Source organism: Onychostoma macrolepis, chromosome 09, assembly GCF_012432095.1.
Source record: "Onychostoma macrolepis isolate SWU-2019 chromosome 09, ASM1243209v1, whole genome shotgun sequence".
In the NCBI taxonomy this organism is placed as follows: domain Eukaryota; kingdom Metazoa; phylum Chordata; class Actinopteri; order Cypriniformes; family Cyprinidae; genus Onychostoma; species Onychostoma macrolepis.
In genome coordinates this window covers 1,019,573-1,040,198 of record NC_081163.1, presented here as the reverse complement: position 1 = coordinate 1,040,198, position 20,626 = coordinate 1,019,573, and the positions used below count along the sequence as shown (strand labels likewise).

At 35.8% G+C, this 20,626-nt stretch overlaps 1 protein-coding gene across 4 annotated transcripts in view; it reads right to left on the bottom strand.

The window, feature by feature from the left end:
- Positions 1–20,626, bottom strand: part of LOC131547457 (E3 ubiquitin-protein ligase SH3RF3-like) — a 99,857-nt gene that overhangs the window by 14,574 nt on the left and 64,657 nt on the right. For all 4 annotated transcript variants that reach the window (XR_009272938.1, XM_058788032.1, XM_058788033.1 and 1 more), the window contains exons 2-6: positions 17,586–17,861; positions 13,916–14,011; positions 5,253–5,543; positions 4,123–4,226; positions 2,425–2,595 (exon numbers count right to left, since the gene is read on the bottom strand). Coding sequence is in view for 3 of the 4 variants with exons in the window: in XM_058788032.1 (XP_058644015.1) it covers positions 2,425–2,595; positions 4,123–4,226; positions 5,253–5,543; positions 13,916–14,011; positions 17,586–17,861 (938 nt within the window). In the remaining variant the exon portion in view is untranslated. The remainder of the gene's footprint in view (positions 1–2,424; positions 2,596–4,122; positions 4,227–5,252; positions 5,544–13,915; positions 14,012–17,585; positions 17,862–20,626) is intronic.

The following is a 20,626-nucleotide window of genomic DNA, read 5'->3' as shown; positions in this document are numbered from 1 at the left end:
AAGAGTTTTTGTTTTCGATTTGAATTATTTCGTTTTAAAGTAGTAATTTAAAGCTTTCTATAGATATATTTATCATATTTGTGACTCAATTCGTTGAGTTTCGGTTCATCATTGTGAAGTGCTCCTATTCAAGACGAGACGGCACGCGCATCCTCTGTTTTCCTATTTATTTTATAAAAGCACAACTTTTTTGTTGATATTGTGAATGCACACAAATAAAAGTACAGTTCCGAATGATGTATTACTTTTACCTTTATAAGCAAAAATTACGGCATATTTGAAGTTGTTTCCACTATCAAGAAAAAAATGCAAGTGACCGCTCTGGCACCTCCATGTTCTGCAAAGTGCGCTTCAGCTTCCACTCTTCACACAAACGATTAGATATGCACCTTAGCGCACATTTATATAGTTCAAACATTTAAACTAACACTGTGATATACTTGAACTGTTTATATCAATAGATTTTATTTTAGGCCAGTTGTGATGATTTGAGAAGGCTAAATTGATCAAACATAGGCTATGATCAGCTCACTGTCTGCCGCTGGCCGCTTGGTCGTTACTTAAAAAAAAAAAAAAAAAAAAAAACTTACATTTAACTAAGAAAAAGTGCTCCAAACGTTTTTATAAATTAACTTTATAAAAAAACGAAACAAAATATAATCACTTTACCATTACATACATATATATATATATATGATACTTTTTCGTGTAGTAGTTCTTTTCAATTTAGGAAGATTTTACCTGTTGGAGTTCAGAATGCTAATAATGAATTAAGTGGTACTAGTGGTGCTAGATTGGATGGTATTGAGAATAAATTTCTGAAATTACCTCATATTCTTATGTATCCACTTGCTGAGTTATTTAATTTGTCTTTGTCCACATGTGAGATACCAGATATTTGGAAAAGTGCACACATTACTCCACTTTACAAGGGAGGTGATGTACTTGATCTCAATAATTACAGACCTATATCTATTATATGTTCTATAGCTAAAGTTTTTGAAAAAAAAAATATATAAATAACTTTCAGATTATTTAAGTATTAATAATATTTTATCACCATATCAATCTGGCTTTAGGTCCAATCACTCTACAACTACTGAATAACTTAAGTTTACTAATGATGTGTTTTCAGCTGCTGATGATGGTAAACTCACAGGTGCTATTTTTCTTGATTTGTCCAAAGCTTTTGATTTAGTTGATCGATATTTACTTTTGGATAAACTTCATGCTATTGGTCTGTCTGAAAATGCAATTATCTGGTTTCATTCATATTTGCATAATAGAAAACAATGTGTAGTATTAAATGGGAATACATCAGATTTTTTTGGTTCAACAAAGAGGTGTGCCCCAAGGTTCAATACTAGGACCACTTCTTTTTTCTATTTATGTTAGGCTTGATTCTGAACTTTCCTTTAAATCACATATTAATCATATTCTACATAAAATCAATTTTGGAATTAGTACTTTACATCGATCTAGGAATTGTTTTTCATACAGTGTTCGTAAGAAACTTGCCTCTCAACTTATGCTTCCAATCCTTGATTATTGTGATGTTGTTTATCAGACTGCATCAAAATTAGATCTTGCTCCTCTTAACACAGCGTATAATAGACTTTGCAGATTTGTTTTGGGGTGTTATTTTTATACTCATCATAGTATAATGTATGATGCACTCCAATGGCCATCTTTGCACACAAGACGACATATTCACTGGCTTCAATTTATATTCAAATGTATTCATTTTAAATATCCTAGTTATTTACAACAATATTTTGTACCTTTTTCTTTAAATTATCAAGTTAGGCATTATGTTCAGACCTATTTTTTTGTTCCTCGGGTCAAAAAAAAAAAAAACATTGGTAAAAGAGCTTTCATGTTTAAAGGTCCAATATACTGGAATAATTTACCTGCTGATATTCGATCTATTACATCATTTAAGATGTTTAAGCAAACTTTGTTATCATATTTTGCTTTGGATTGTACGTTATTTTGAACGTTTTTTTTTGTCTCATGGTGTGATCGGATTCACTGATCGGTATATTTTGTATTATGTTTTGTTTCATATTTGCTACTATTATTTTAATGTTCTGGTTGTGATACATTGTGGGACCCCCTCGAAACTGAGATGGTACATCTCAAGGGTTAATCCTAATAAATAAATTCAAATTCAAAAGTCTCAGAAACCCAGAATTCTGAGAAGAAAAGTCTCAAACTCGCAATTCTGAGGAAAAGAATCTCATTAACTTGCATTCTGAGGTGTAAAGTCAGAACTGTGTGATATAGACTTGAACTATAAAATTGTGTGCAGATGCAGGTGTGTTTTTATCATCTTTAATGACGAGACCTGAGAAGGTTAAACCTCCTCACTGATGAGAATATAGAGGCGCTGCATTATCTCTGGATGGTTTGAGTAACGCTCACCTGGAGACGGGCGTGACGTAGTTTCCTGGGAAAACTCCAGACGCTCCGGAGCGCAGTGACGTGCCTTTGAACCAGCCGTCCTGACACTTCTCCATCACACGGTACATCTCACCCTTCCTCAGCTCCAGCTCATCTGCCTTCTGCGGCTTGTAAGCGTACATGGCCAGATATCTGCAGAAAGCAAGAGAGAGATTCACCAGTGAACCGTGTTCCCGATAGAGAGAGCGCGCGTGTGTGTGAACTGGTATATATGGTTTATGAGGACACAAATCTGTATAATAACATGGGTACTACAATTTGAAGGTGGTTTATGAGGACACTGCCTATGTCCCCGTAAACCAAAAGGCTTAAAAAACATACTAAATGGTGTTTTTTTGAAAATCTAAAAATACAGACAGTCTCCTGTAAGGGGTAGGTTTAGGTGTAGGGTTGGTGTAGGACAATAGAATATACAGTTTGTACAGTATAAAAACCATTACGACTATGGAGAGTCCCCGTAAACCACATATGCCAGACTGTGTGTGTGTGTGTGTGTGTGTGTGAGTGTGTGTGAGTGTGTGTGTGCGCGTTTTTGTGAAAAGTCAGGACATAGATGTGTATAATGACGAGGGTATGGCAGGTATTACAAGGTGAAGGTGGCATCTCAGGACATTGACCCATGTCCCCACTTTTCAAAACGCTTATAAATCACTCAGAATGAGTTTTTTTGGGGAAAGTTGAAATGCACAGTCTCCTGTAAGGGGTAGGTTTAGGTGTAGGGTTGGTGTAGGGCAATAGCACATACAGTAAGTACACTATAAAAACCATTATGCCTATGGAGAGTCCCCACTTTTCACAAAAACGAACATGAGTGTGTGAGTGTGTGTGTGTGTGTGTGTGTGTGTGTGTGTGTGTGTGTGTGTGTGTGAGTGTGTGAGTGTGTTAGTGTGTGTGTGTGGAGACTTGATCAGCTCCGACAGCAGCATTTTATTACATCGAGTCCAGAGTCTGTTATTAAAACACTGAGTGATTTCATTACAGCCGCATGAATCACAGGAACAGCTGATGAACTGAGCAGCTCAAAATACAGACACTGACCCTTCACACACACACACACACACACACACACAAACAAACAAACACACACACACACACACACACACACACACACACACACACACACACACACACACACACAAACAAACACACACACACACACACACACACACACACACACACACACACACACACACACACACACACACACAAACAAACAAACAAACAAACACACACACACACACACACACACACACACACACACACACAAACAAACAAACACACACACACATAAAAGAAAAACCGATAATGTTGGCCCATACTGTTGCCCACAATATTGGCTATTGCTACAAATATACCTGTGCTACTTATGACTGCTTTTGCGCTCCAGGGTCACATTTTAGTTCATATTCACGGTGTCCCAAAATAGCAGAGTTGAGTAAACTTATATGTTCTTAAGATTATATTAAGAAGTACTATAGAATAAGTTTTAGTATATTAAGAACAAAATTAGAGCATGGAAATAGAGCACTTTAAGTACATTATGGAAGTGTACTGAAATAAAGTGTATTTTACTGCACTTTTTTTCACCTGGGATAATTCAGTACTGGAGTGTGTGGAGCAGCAGGAATAAGAGCGCTGCATTAAATCATCCCGACTCACATGTTGAGAGGCAGCTGGACTTTAGCGGCGGCGAGCAGCTCTCCGGTTGTTGACGTGAGGCGCGGCGGAACTGAAGCTCCAGTGTTTGCTGTGATTGAAGAGTCCTGTGAAGACAATGAATCAGGATATGATGGAGATTCTGAGGGCGTCACTAATGGGCTCCTGCAGCTGCTGACACAATGCATTATGGGAGTTGGAAATGCACCTTGGGACTCTACATGATCCGTCTGTTTCACTCAGACAAAACTCCAGAGATTTACCCTCATGGGTTCTCATGTTGACCTTTGACCTCAGAACACTAATGGAGCCCAACGCTTTTACTGTGACTAACCAGCTGAGCCCAGGTCAGAGGTCAAGAGGCCGTCTGCAGCTAAAATACCTAGTAAATTCAAATATATATATATATATATATATATATATATATATATATATATATATATATATATATATAGCTCCATAACTCTACATTTACTCTGAAAATGTGATTTGAATCAGTCAGTCATTATAGTCAAACAGATTAAAACTGTTTCATAAAAGAAGAAAAATACAGCAAAAATGTATTTAAAATAATCAAGGTATGTATATGTATATGTATATATGTATTTCTCACAGCGAGTGTCATGGCGGAAAATAAATACTGTTGTTTTTAACTTTTTATTAATCAGAGAATCCTAAAAAAAAATATCACAGGTCCCCAAAAAAATATGAAGCAGCACAACGGTTTCCAATATTGATTATAAATCAGAATATTAGAATGATTTCTGAAGGATCATGTGACAATATGTATTTAAATAGAAAATTGTTTTTTTAATATTTCACAAAATAATTTTTTCTATTTGATTTTTGATCAAATAGATACAACCTTGATGATAAAAATCTTGCTGATCCCAAAGTGTGTATATATACACAACTACATAATAGATATAATAATTGATATGAATAATAATTGTATTAATTTTTATTATATACTGTATTATATATAAATATGTATTTATTTCTGTATTTATATGTTTGTTTTGCATTTGCATGAGAATTTGGGGAAAATGTGTCAATACACTGAAGTGAATTGTCTTCTGTGTTTCTACAGACTGCGGTGTGAATGTGAGGCGGACAGGTGAGTGTCTCTGTACCTGTGTGGCAGGTGCGCTGGAGGACAGGTGTGGGCCGTCTGTGATGCGAGCGGCGGCGCGGGGGTCCGAGGAGCTGATGAGCACAGGTGCGCTGATCTCCATCGAGTGCCGGTTGTTTCCCAGGACCTGCGCCGAGCGCTGCGTCATGCTGAGCGCCGTGAACGAGTGCCGCTTCTTGGCGTTCTTCTTCCCCTCCGCGTGTCTGTGCGCGCCGTTCCCGTTACAGCTGACGGCTTCTGCGCTCGCCGACGGTTTGTCCATCTCCATCAGCTGCTTCGCCGTTTCATTCAGCTGAGGACAAACAGAGTCATGCACTTGGTTGTTTTATACTTACACAGAGCCGCTGACCTTTGAGTCCAACTTGGAGTGAGAATATATATATATATATTAGGGCTGTCAGTCGATTAAAATTTTTCATCTAATTAATTAAAGGGTGCTGCGATTAATTAATCTAAACTAAATTTGGCTGTGAAAAGCTCATTTAAATCTATTATTGTGCTAAATGTTTAGCCTACAACAGCCTAACATAAAGTATGGAACATAAAAGAAGATAATTTGAGAAACATCTCAGTATTTTTTGTTTGTGCAATGAAAGTCACTAAACAGCTGTGTTACCATCAGTCTTCAAAATACCTTATTTTATGTTGTGCAAATGAAGAAAGTCATATATTTATTTATTTACTTATTTATTTAATGAAATTATACTCTAAAGAGGAAATTAAAACTAGCAGCAGGTGGCGGTAAACGTCTTTATGAGTCGATTCATTCAGGAATGAAGTGAACAGCTCTCTATAGCTGTGTCCCAATGTGAAGTGTGCAGAGTCCGGAGTGCACAAAGGACCCTCCAAAGTGCATGAGACGCTCCGCCTTCGCAGGATTTCCTAATTGACCGTTCGCAAAGACCCGCCCTCCTTAGTTACTGTTGCTATGCCCGACAAACAATGCCGCTCTCACATTACACACATGTTCTCACGCAGTGAAAAACACATCGCAGAGCAAAGAGGAAACTGACAACACACCGACAGACAAGACAGAGCAGGTTACTTCTGATGTGAAACAAGGTCTCCGGACTCTCAGCTTTTAAATCGAGTCATTTTTAAAGAAATTTAAACAATAAATAGGCTACCGTTTTGTGGCTCTTTAATGTGTCGTGACACGGTGACAGATCGCTGTATTGCCTCAGTTCAAACACGTGAACCTATCGTCTTTTCATATTTACGTAAAGCACAAAATGAACATGAATAAACTTCAGAAAGTGTTTTATTTCAACAGCGGAACACACCATTTCTCTCGTGTAAGTCCACCGAAGTTCATCTACTCTCTGATTTGTGGTTAAAGGCTGGAAGGGATACAGCTGCAGCTGGGCATGCGCATTTACATATTCTCCGAGCCAACAATATAATGTGAATCCTATGAAAATGATTTTAAAAAACACACGGCGCTATAGTTTGATCACTTCACAGTGTCGCAGTGACCGTCTTTTTGCAGTAAAGGACCCGTCATAGTTTAATGAGTGAAGATGGCATGAAGCGACGCGGTTAACCTGCATTGAGAACAGATGAGCGCACATGTGCATAAACCGCTCTCGATCGGGGCCAAGTTCACGGGATTTTGTCCACAGAATGATAAGAGCACACGTTTTAACATGTTATTTTATTATTTAACACTCAGTATTTTAACTTAAGCGCTGCAAGCCATGCATACAGCGGCGGACAAGACTGATTTTCTGGTACGCAAACAAGAATCCCTTAGCTTATTGCACATTTTTATATTTAGTTATATTGGAATAGTTTCAATTCAGCGGCGGCACATAATATCCACTTTCTGATTGGTCAGATCGCCTGTCAATCAAGCTCTTTGCGAACAGTCAATTGACCTATCGGTAAGCCCCTCCCCTCGAACGCAGCCTAGCCAATGGCAGTCGAGTATCAGTTGCACAGGGAGCGGAACTCGGACATCTTTAGGTTTCAGCACCATAGAGAAACATTGGAAGATCCGAAGTTTGCATCGGTTTTATGGGGTTTATGCTTCAAAAAAGGAAAAACGATGTGCCTGGGGTACTTGTAACACTGATTCCAGGTATCCTGAGAGGATGGGCAATATCATTTATTTTATTACATTTCCTGAATCCAAACAAAACAGAGAAAAATGTTCTTAAGTATTCAACCCCAATACAAATGAAGACAAAAACGTTCATTTTCTGGTTGTCATACACTCATTAAGTTACAGTCTTCATCTGCTCAACCAGAACGTTAATGTTATCTTGTGCTTTAGCAAGGTATCTCTGGTTAAAACTAGCTAACGTTAAAGTTAGTGAGTCCATGCTAACGTACAAACCTAAATAGCGGACTGTTCTCGCATCTTGTACAGTGTAGGTCAAAAACACATAAACGAAGGTTTACATTTCAGTGCCTCTCCATATTAAACTGGTTAAATGTACATTAATTTAATCGTACCCTGTGATACATGAACAGTGTTGATCCTGCATGTTGTCATCCGCGATCGTGATGACCGACCATAATATGAGACTTCTCCCGCTTACATTGTGATCTGTAAACCCTCGCTTTGAGTTACCCACCATATTTATTTTTAAATATGTTATAAATCCCTCCATGGAATATTTAATTCCCATTCGGTGGCCTTCTGTGTCCAAAATTGTGCAAAAACATTGTGGGACAAGGTTTTCACTGCAGCTGTCATTGAAAGACAGCGAGCAACTCCGTTTGTTTGTCCAAGGGAGCAACAGTAACTAAGGGGGGCGGAGCTTACCGATAGGTCAATTGGGACAGCTTACGTCATGCCACTTCAAATGTGCCCTCCGGAGTCCATGAACTTAACATTGGGGCACAGCTAACGAATGGGGCTTTGAGTCATTGGTTCACACGATTCGTTCAAACTGCGGATTCATTCACAAACCAAACACCGCTGTGTTGCTCAGTGTGATATTGCTTATCATATAATATAAATATGAGACAAAATACAGGGGCATTCCCCCGATATCTTGGATTTTATGGCATATCTGCATTTGTGGAGTTGCCCTGCATCATATTTGTCAAAATTCAACTATAAAATGTAAGATAAGATGACATACAGGTCTGGGGGAGGGGCCAGTGCGTTAACTGCGTTAAAATATTTTAATCTAATTAAAATTTGAAAACTAATTAACACATTAAACTGACAGCCCTAATACATATATAAACCCCCAAATTAAACCAACCCCTGTATATACTGTATTTTTAAATTTACATAGTCATTTAGCAGACGATTTTATCCAAAGCGACTTACAAATGAGGACAATGGAAGCAATCAAAACCAACAAAAGAGCAATGATATGCAAGTGCTGTAACAAGTCTCAGTTAACCTAATGTATGATTTATAAGCTTCTGTACACATGGAGACCTCAATTTAGGTCCCTACCGTGACACGAGTCCCCATGAGTCTGTGTGTATTCAGGTTTAAGTCCCCACCAGGATTTATAAACCTGTACACACACACACACACACACACGTACATTGTGTTTCCATGGGGACTCTGCATAGGTGTAATGGTTTTTATACTGTACAGACCGTATATTCTATTGTTTTACACCAACCCTACACCTAAACCTACCCCTTACAGGAAACCAGGCATTTTTAGATTAAAAAAAAACGTCAATCTGTATGATTTATTAGCTTGTTCCCTCATGGGGACCTCAAAAATGTCCCCAAAAGGTCCAAATTTACTGGTATTACTATCCTTGTGGGGACATTTGGTCCCCATAACGTGATAAATAACAGGTACACACACACACCAACAGATGAAGAATCCATAAAGCGATTATTCAGTCTGATTCACTGCCACCGTCATCCGTCTGTCTGATTTAATAATGTCATACACTGCATCATCAACACAAACATCACATTATGCTGATTATGAACCATCTGCAGTAAATCAAACATCAGGAGAGTGATGAAGAACACCACACCATCCTCATCTTCACCTGACGGACCATCAGCCGCTCAGATTCATGCTGCTGATCACCACACGTATGGATGAGATCAAATTAGATTTTATTTTTCATAATTCTGTTTTATCTTTTCTCAAATTATTATTTTTTTCTAGATTCTGTTCTATCTTTTCCCACATTGTCTTTTATTTCTTGCCAAATTCTGTTTATTTTATCCCAAATTCAGTTTTTAAAATTCCATTTTAATGGTTAAATTAAATTATAGTAATCAAAAAGCATGTCTAATTGAATGAAATCATGAAATAAACAGTTTATCAACATTTTATTAAAAGTTTAATAAAAAATAAAATTTAGGACCCTATAAAATCCATTTTATTTTTTTTTCCTAAATTGATTTCTTTTTAACAAATTTGGATCTGGATTTCATTTTAATGGTTTAATTACATTTTAATAATCAAAAAGCATGTCTAATCATTTGAATTCATAAAACTTACCATTATTTATTACAATTTTCACAATAATCATTTCCAATAATGTTTTTTTTTGTTTTTTTAATTCTGTGTTGCCTGTTTTAGTTTTTCTGGATTTAAAGCTTAATACAAATTTCTCATCAAAAACAGTGGTAATCAAATTAAGACATAAAACATTAACAGTTTAAATAATCTTCTAAAATGTAATGAAAGAAAATGTAACAATCCCTTTTATAATTTGGCAAACAACGTGCTTCATAACCAAGGTTTAATGTTAAAATTAAAATGTGAAAGAAAAGTAATGTGATATTATTAAAAAAATAAATTTATTTAATAATATTTAATATTATTATAGAATTCATGACTTTAAGAAGTACATTATATTGCACAAAAGTAATATATTTCTGCCACAGTTTCTTCAAGTTAAAGTAAACTTTTATTTTGGCGGGTTGTTGAGCTGTTGATGTGTATTTGTTTCTTCGTTTTTTTCTTTGTCCAATCAAAGACATTTTTAGTAACATCGCTTTAATCGCTCAATAATTTCTGTATCCTCCACGTCAAAACTAAAGACTAACTAAAGCCAATGACATCATCTGACAGGAAGTGACATCATTTTGGTGGGATATCAGTAGGTATCAATGGATTTGATTAATTCTGTGATGTTTTGCTTCACTTAAAAGTACAGAAATCATTATAACAGATATAAAAATGAAAACAATATGCAAACTGACTAAACTGATGTTTTGATGAATAAAACACAAACAAAAGCAAACGTGACGGTGTGCAGCGAACAAACAGATCAAAAGTGACTCGAGCCCTTTGTTTCAACTCGCAGTCCTGCATTCATAAATATGCTAATGATATGCAAATAGCATGTAAATGAGGCAGATTGATGGACCCCCACAGACGCGGCGCGGGTCTCTGCGGACGAACAGCGAGGCCTTCTGAAGGTCATGATATTATTACTCTGACATGAGGTGGTCAGAGCGAATTAATCGCATGCATAATGCGCGCGCAGACACGTTACAACCGGTCTGACATCACAATCAGTGTCATCAGTAGTATAATCATAATGCTAAAGGTGAGGTACCATTCATATTTCTTTATTAAATAAATTACAAAGTAATTTGAAAACTTTCTGTGAGGCGTAATTTCACAAACAGCACGAGTAAATCTCCGCGAGCTCTCTGACTTTCTCTCTTAAAATGCACAAATGTCTTTAAATCACCACGTCGCGTCTGCTCTATAAGCACACTGGCACAGTTTACATGCATCGTCACTAAATTTGCATTTCTTCTTAAGTTTGGCCAGTATTTAAACCATTCAGCACTCGTGCACTTTCCTACGAGACGATGTGCTCATGCACTCAACAAGAGCCTCACTGTAAAAACAAAAATACACAGCATGATCAAACATTTAATTATATATTTTTGAAAAAAAAAGTCTCTCTCTCTCTCTTTGAAGGGGCCTTTTTATTTTAAAAATGTGCTTTATGTGCCTTTTTCTGTTTGCTTAGAGGGGGACATTCTAAAACACTTAACGTGGCTTAATGCATTAAAACAGTGTTTTTAAAAGAAAAAACTCCGTAAACACATTATTAATAAAGCATACCATGTACAGACCAGCACATGAGTCCAGAATGCGAAGGCAATTTGTAAACTCCAGTAATAAAATAACTTTACATTTTTTACATCTTTTTACATCATTTTCTTTTGCACAAAATTATACAGTGTATTATCGATATCGATAAGCAGTATCATATCGGTGTGGATAAAATCTAAAGGAAACCCTCCCCCAAACTGGAATCGATCACAAAATCCACCGACAGGGGCCCCCGGGAGCACTTGCCAAGGGCCCCCAAAACACTAAACAGGCCCCTGAGTGTGACGAGAGAGAAACTAGCATGCATTTGTGGAAATAACCGTAATAATCATGTGATTAGTGAAGTGTGTGTTGTTTCTGGCGGGTCATGTTACTCTCGTTCACCGGTTCGTTAGGATCCTGGCGCGCGGGAGCTCGTTAGCGCAGCCGTGAACTTTGAAATGTTCTTAATATAGGTCAAGCTCCGGCTTCAGTCGCGCTGGGAAGCGAGAGTTCAGACGCCTCGCCACATGCAAGGTGCTGCTAATTGTGCCAATAATAGAGCCCATCACGCGCTGTAATTACGGCACGGGAACACGACAAAAAGAAAATCACAAAGCGGCAAATGTGCAGCGGAATAATGACAGGCTGTCACACGCGCACGGAAATAACTCACAGCGTGAGGAGCACGAGCGCGATCTGAGCGAATAAAGCCTGCGCTATCAGCAGCTATTTGTGTGAACTCTGTTTTAGCATGTAGACTTCATGTGAGTGTGTTTGTGTGTGTATGAGTGCATGTGTGTGTATGAGTGCGTGTGTGTGTGCGTGTGTGTGTGTGTGTGTGTGTGTGTGTGTGTGTGTGTGCGTGCGTGCGTGCGTGTGTGTGTGTGTGTGTGTGTGCGCATGTGTGTATAAATGTGTCTCTGAACGTTTCTCTCTCTCTTCACCATGATCTCACCACAGTATTCTCTGATGCTGCTCTGTTCACTTCAGCGTTTGAAGGAGTGTTTGCGGCAGACAGACACACTATCATCACTAAACCTGTCAAGAACATCCAAAGAATTAAATAAAAAATGTTTTGTAAAGAAAATGAAGCCGGTTTTAGAACGATTTGTATTGCAACTTAATTTTCATGAAAATTAAGCACATTTTCCCAGCAGATTCTCATTACTGTAACGCAAAGATAAACAAATTAACATGTTAATAAACTATATATAAAAAAATTATAAAGAAAAATATATTATATATATATATATATATATATATATATATATATTAAAAATTCTTTATTTTTTCTTATTTTCAGCTTCATAATCTTCATGCATTTTCTTTTTCTTTTTTCCTTCTCTTGATTGATGGCTGATCAAGCTCCAGTCATTTCCCAGCATTCCCTGCAGTGGAGCTCCACGCCACACTTTACAGCGCAATAAAACACCAGTGAGAAGTTACCAGATGAGATCAAGCCAAGCAGCTCGATTACATCATTTACATCATTAAAACACGAGCGTGATTGAGCCTCATCCCAGCGTGAGACACGAGGACAGACTTTAAATGAGGTGAAGAGGAGAAAAAAGATGAACATCATTTATTTTCCCATTTTCATCTGGTGATCGCAGGGGCAGAGGAGATTGAGTTCCTGCACTCGGCATGTGCTAATCAATCCGACAGAAATCCATGAATTATGAGCCAAATGAACAAAATTCAGCCGATCAGTCTGAGAAGAAATAAAGCACCAGCAACAGCTAATGATCAGGGGGTGAACATCTCAAGAACTGTTGCCCAAAAAATGAACATTTGCTGAAAATGTGTTCATCCTCAGTTCATCTGAGATGAGGATGAGTGTGTTTCTTCATCAGGTTTGTAGAAATGTGTCTCTGCATCAGTGTGTCAGCAATGGATGCTCTGCAGTGAATGGGTGCCGTCAGAATGAGAGTCCAAACAGCTGATAAAAACATCACAATAATACACACCACACCTCTTAATGCTGGATGTGTTTCAGCTTTTGTCTTCTCCAGATGTTAACTGATGGACTGGAGTGCTGTGGATTATTGTGATGTTTTTATCAGACTCTCATTCTGACGGCACCCATTCACTGCAGAGCATCCATTGCTGAGACACTGATGCAGAGACACATTTCTACAAACCGGATGAAGAAACAAACTCATCCTGATCTCAGATGAACTGAGGGTTGAGGATATTTTCAGCACATTTTCATGTTTTTTGGTGCACTATTCCTTTAATGCCTTGAAAATAATATTTTAAAATATTTATCTTTTTACGAGCATTTCTCATGATATTGTTATTCTTTAAATGTGCATCACACAGATAACGTATTTCTCAAAAGTAAATGTTTAATTCATGATAAATATCCCTAACCTGCTAAAGGACATCAGACATCTCTGCAGTGATGCTCATAAAATCAATACACTTTACCCATAATGCATCACTCACAGCGCTCTGAATTGACACACCTGCTTCTCACCGTCTCCAACCTGCACAAGTGACTCATTGTTGTATTTAATAATGAATTATCTGTAAGCGATTCTACCTTGAAACTCTAAAGCAGCCGACATAAATGCAGAAGTCTAGTGTGTTTCTTCAGTTTTATTGTTTAAAGCAAAGCCTTTAACACACACACACACACACACACTCTCAAGTGCACTTACCTCCACGTATAAAATAGGAAAAATCCCAATCTTATCTCCCAGCATGCCTTCTGCCCAGTTATCGTCCACTCTTCGTATGACGGTGAGAATCTCGTCCTGAGAGAAGAAACACACAGTAAACACATGCACTTTCACTGTTTTATTCTAGCGCTGTAGAAATGAACTGACAAGAGTCACTGAGAGAATAAACACAGGTAAATCACATCCTTATATGTGTCACATTTTAATATTCAGAACAGAGTGAGAAATAAATCATACACTGCATATCAAATTCTCAGATTTATATTAGCAGTGTAATCTCACTTCTGAATGTGTATAGAGAAATCTTTGTGTATATGGAAGATGGCTTCCGCCACAGAAAAGGTTAAGGACTTTTTCTCAAAATTGCAAATGGTTTGGCTGTTTGTTTGTTTGTTGTATTTATATAGCACATTTAAAACAACTTGAGGTTGACCAAAGTGCTTTACATGGCATAGTAAACAACAAGACAAAAAAATAAAATGTAAAATAATAAATAAAAATGATAATATCGCAAAGAAAAAACAAAACACACTTCTTAAGTCGTTGCAAATCGATCAAGGAGGTGAGATTTAAGCATAGCTTTAAAGATAGATAATGAAGAAGTTGTTCAGATGACAACCGGGAGATTGTTTCAAAGTGTTGGGCCAACAACTGCAAAAGCTCGAGCGCCACGGTGCTTTAGTTTGGACCTAGGAATTGATCAAATTCCTAAATTTCATTTGTGTGGGTGCAGCATTTCAGTGAGATCGGTTGGTGCAAGATTATGAAGTGCTTTAAAAACCAATGTTAAAATGTTGTATTCCTGGCCGCTGCATTTTAAACCAATTGCAGTCGCTCCATATAAGACTGATTTATCCCATAGTACAGCAAATTGCAATAGTCTAACTTAGATGTAACAAATGCATGAATTACTTCTTCAAATGTCTGTGTTGAAAGGAGAGTTTTAACTTTAGCCAGATGGCAGAGATAAAAGAAACATGACTTGACCACACTATTTATCTGTTTCAAACTTTAGACTGGAGTAAAAAAAAAAACACCCAGATTCTTTACACATGGAGTAATCCACTGCAAGATAACCAAGATCAAGGTTATAAGCATAATAAGACAGAGCATCACTAGGTCCAAACAAAATCACTTTGGTTTTACCTTCATTAAGTGTCAAGAAATTATTCATAAGCCATAATTTAAGTTCTTGAATGCATGCATACAACTTTGCTAAAGCATTTTTATCACCAGGTTTAAATGAAAGATACAACTGTGCATCATCGGTATATAAGTGAAAGGAAATTCCTTATTTTTTAAAAGTTGAACCCAGCGGCAGCATATAAATCATAAATAGAGTCGGGGCAAGAATCGAACCCTGAGGGATACCACAAGTCCAAGGAGCACTGGAAGATGTATTTCGTCATGTACGCACAGAAGATTTTCGGTTCATTAAAAGGCTCTGGAACCCATTTAAAACAGTACCTCTCAGACCAACACAGTTTTTTAAACGAGAGAGTAATACATTGTGATCGACCAAATCAAAAGCTGAGCTGAGCGGAGTCAAAGCAACAGCATTTCCAGCATCTGTAGACATTAAAATATCGTTATAAACTTTTAAGAGAGCTGATTCTGTGCTGTGTAACTTCCTAAAACCAAATGTCATAGATTTGGTTGGATCTCAAAAAAACTTGTAGCTGAGCTAACACAACGTTTTCCAAAATTTTGGACATAAAAGGTCAATTAGAAACAGGTCTAAAATTTGAAAAAATCGATTTGGCTTTTTTAAAATTGGCTTTATTAAAACATATTTCAGACTGTCAGGGACTATTCTGTTTAGACTCAGATTAACAAAAGTTAACACATCAGAACCACCAATGTTTACAACCTGCTTTACAAAGTGTAACCTCTAATAACTTACAAAATTTCTTATAACTTGCAGTTGCAAGTTTAAATCTCACAGTTCTGACTTTTTACTTTGAATTCCTTTCAATTTAAAACAATTTTGTTTAAATTAATGTACTAAACAGCTAAAACTGAAATAAAAATGTATAAACTATGTACACATAAAAAAAATACTACAAATGACAAAAACACAACAAAATTACTAAAATAAAAAATGAAAAAGAAAATGGAAAATGTAGAAATAAAAATTGATTCAAAAATGTAAATGTATTATAGTATTTCAATGATATTAGAATAACCCTGAGCAGCTCTACAAAAGAAAAGTGTTATTATTCAGATCAGTTCAGTTCAATTTTGATTCAACTCACTAACAGTTGAAGTTCAGAAACCAAACTGACTGACAGTGACTCAGTAAGGCATTAATATCTGTATCTTTATGAATGTGCCTCGGTTTACAATGATCATACAGAAGTCAAAGCAACTGGCCTTTAACAAAGAACTCATCTGAATCGATTCACATCAAGCTTCAGTTCGCCGAGAGTCAAACCAGACTCAATCAAGTGTCTATTAACGAGTGTTTTAGCATGCAGCTGCTCGTCTGTCTCTCATCCGCCTGTCCTTCTCCTCTATGAAAGGACTTTCTTGTCTGTGTTTCCAGGACTCATCTTTCCGGATCCTGCGTCTGGTGGACAGAGGTCGCTTGTGCAGTAATGCATTCAGACGTCTGAACACTGCAGCTGTGCAACTCGCAGACGATGTGAGGAACATACAGAGCACAAAATCAAAGAATCACAGACAATCAGCATTCTGCCATTAGTTACTCTCCCTCGTGTTGTTCAAACCTGTATGACTCACTTTCTTCTGTGGGACGCACAAGAAGAGATTTTGAAGAATGTTTTTTTTTGTCCATACAATAGAAGTCAATGGGGACCAAAGTATGGACGAGCGACATGACTCCTTGAATCTTATGGATCCTATTTCATGATAACAATATTTACATTTATGCGTTTAGCAGATGCATTTATTCAAAGATACATAAACATAATAAACATATTACTACATAAACAAAAATCTAGAAAGCTAGACAAGAAGCTATATTTTTCATATGTAGATTTTGTTAATATTTTGAATAAGATTATATATTTTTTTTTTCCTGTCTTAATTTTAGTTAAAGTTTTCATAATTTTATTGATATTTCATTACTTTTTTATTTCTACATATGTTTTATTTATTTATTTATTTAGGTAGTTTTAGTACTTCAACTTAAACTAAATGAAAATGAGAAAAGTTGAAAAAAAAAAAGAGAAAAATAAATACATGTATTCAAGTACACATTAAATTGATCAAAAAAGGCATTTATAATGTTACAAAAGATTTCTATTTCAAATAAATGCTGTTCTTTTGAACTTTCTATTCATCTGTGAATCCTGAAAAATAAAATGTGTCACGGTTTCCACAAAAATATTGTGCACAACTGTTTTCAACATTGATAATAATTAGAAATGTTTGTTGAGCAGTAAATCAGCATATTAGAATGATTTCTGAAGATCATGTGACACTGAAGACTGGAGTAATGATGCTGAAAATACAGCTGCGCATCACAGAAATAAATTATTTTAAATTATAATAATATTTAACATTTTTACTGTATTTTTGATCAAATAAATGCAGCCTTGTTAAAAAGAAGAGACTTTTTTTTCCAGAAACCTTCAGTTGTAACCTGGACCAGTGTTTGATGTGCAGACAGAATCTGTGTCTGTACCTTAGTGAAGGTCAGGCAGTCTTTGTCCTGGTCTTTGTCTTTGACCTCGAAGTCGTAGAGTGCTTTCCCCTGCGGCGGCGTCTGGGACAGCGGCCGGATGCACTGGATGTAACTGGCTGGAAGGAATCCGTGGCTGCCGTTTAGCTCGCCGTGGAACCAGTTCTCGTCCACCTTCCGCCGCAGGATGATGATATCGCCTTTGCTGAACTTCAGGTCGCCCGGTTCTTTGCCCTCGTAGCTGTAAAGCGCTTTTCCACACGGCAGCTGAGGAACGTTCTGGAAGATGCAAAGACAAGAGACTGCGGTCAGAAACAGTTTTTTTCACACTTTGACAAACATAAGAAGTTTTTAGATCTAGTGCAGGGTTATTATCGTTAACAAAAACCCATTAAAAAATCTCATTAATTAAAATAATGTAAAATATTAAAAACTTCAGTTAGTTTCCAAGGCAAAGTTTTTAATGAAACTAGTTTATAACGGTCAATTTTTGTTATGTATATAGCTAAAACGAAATAACTAAAAAAAAAAAAAAAAGAACTATATAGAAATATAAAAAACTATAAAAATGACAGAAATGCACAACAAAAATGACAAAATATAAATATAAAAAATAAATATAAAAATATAGATGTAAATTTAAAAACAAAATCTTAATTCAAAATATAAACAAAAACTATAATAGCATATCAATTACACAAACTACAACGAAGACTACACAGAAATATTTTTAAAAAATGATAAAGACAAAAACACAAACTTTCAATTCTAAATATAAATATCAATTTAAAAATATAAAATACAAGTATATCTAACAATATATATATATATATATATATAAAGGAAAATCTAAAAATCTAAAAGTTCAAAATATAAACAAAAATTATAATAGTATATCACATCTAAAAACTAAAACAACAAACACTACACAGAAAAATAAAATTAATAATAATGACAAAAACTGCACAAGAAAATGACTAAAACTTCACATTCAAAATAAAAGTTTTTGTTTACATAATATGTGTGTGTGTACTGTGTATATGTATTATGTATATATAAATATACACACATACAGCATATACTTAGGACATGTTTGCATGTATTTACGTGAATATTTTTATATTCATATAAATTATATCATATCTAAATATATTTTACATTTAAACGTAACATTTTTTTCTTAAATATATACATGCATCTGTGTGTATTTGTACATAATAAATATACACAGTACACACATACACACACATACACAAACTTTTATTTTGGATGCGATTAATCGTTTGACAGCACTAATAAAAATATCTCAAATATAAACATTATATATGTATATATGTGTCAAGCCTCACAGATCTCTAGCATCATCTGTACTGTCGACTCAAACACAGACTCTGAATACAGCAGAGATCTGATGCAACGCTGGGAAAGATCTGAGGAGCTCCTGATGGAGATCAACACTAGTCCTGATGATAGTCCTAGCCATGATTCCCTGCAAAGACTGAGACACTTTACAGTGATTTTACCACGGTTAACAGGGTGTAAGTCACTGCACTTCACTTCATGCCCAAAGCAGCCCTTAACCTGGTAAAATCACTGTAAAACCGGACTTGAGTGGCTTATTGCTTTAATGCAAACATGTAGAATAATGTAGTAATGTATAATGAATAATGTAGACTGTAAAACACTAACAGTAAATACTGAGTTAATGATTGCTTTACATCAGTGTATGAATACCCATGTTACAAACATAAACACACATGTATTTCAGATACAAATGTTGCAACATTCATTCATCAGGGTTTATCGTACTGGGTTTTTATAACAGTTCAATTGACAAGAAGTTAATATCAAGTAACTTCCATTTTAGCCACAATATTTCCAGTTACTTTGTCTATTTACGCTCCATCAACCAAACTCGTTCCAAAAAGTTTTGAATTAATCGCTTGAATGAATGAAAGTCCCTTGATTTTTTCTTTAATTAATCAGCTTTTTAAACAAAACAGTTCAGTGAATGATTCAATGACTCACTCATAAAGCCAGTCACTTGATTTGTTTCTGAATAAATCATCAGGTTTGAATGTATCGTTTGAATGAATGATTCAATTACTTGCTCATAAAAACAGTCACTTGAATTATTCTTTATTGAATCAGCGTTTTGCATTTATCAGTTCAGTGAATGATTCACTCATAAAACAGTCACTTGATTTGTTTCTGAATAAATCATCAGATTAGAATGAATCGTTTGAACAATTGATTCAATGATTCAATCGTAAAAACAATCATTGGATTCATTCTTTAATGCATCTGCGTTTTCTACTAATCAGTTCACTGTACAATGACTCATTCATAAAAACAATTGCTTTATTAATTCCTGAATAAATTGTCAGTTTTAAATTAATCATTTGAATGAATGATTCAACGACTCGCTCTTTTAACCAGTCACCTGATTCGTTCTTTAATGAATCAGCATTTTAAACGCTAAGTTCAGTGAATGATTCAATGACTCACTCAAAAAAAGAGTCACTTGATTTATTTCTGAATAAATAATTGGGTTTGAATGAATCAAAGGGCTTGTCAGTTGTCATATATAAATTATATATATATATGTTTTTTTTGTTAAAATAAATAATATTTACAACCTGCTCGATGTAGATTAATACAGCTCTTTCTCAAACACTAATATGACTGTAATTTCATCGTTCATATTTTCATGTTTTAATGACTGACTGCACCTGTAAAGAACAATTACAGTCCTCTAAACTACTTATGTTTAATGAATTCACATACTGAGCCATTTCTATGTAATTATGAGCTCTTTATATGGAAAAATATGAAGCCGTGTGATTATCAGTGTAATATTTAGATGAAATATGATCCATGTTCAGTCAAGTGGGTAGTTGTGCAAACAAGTGATTATAGCTGAATAAACTGTGCAAACACACTGATGATTGTATTTTAGATTCTATTCTATTCTAGTGATGGTTTAGTCCTATGGTCAGGAAACTAGTTAGTAGTCAGATGAGTGTAATACACTGCAGATGTCA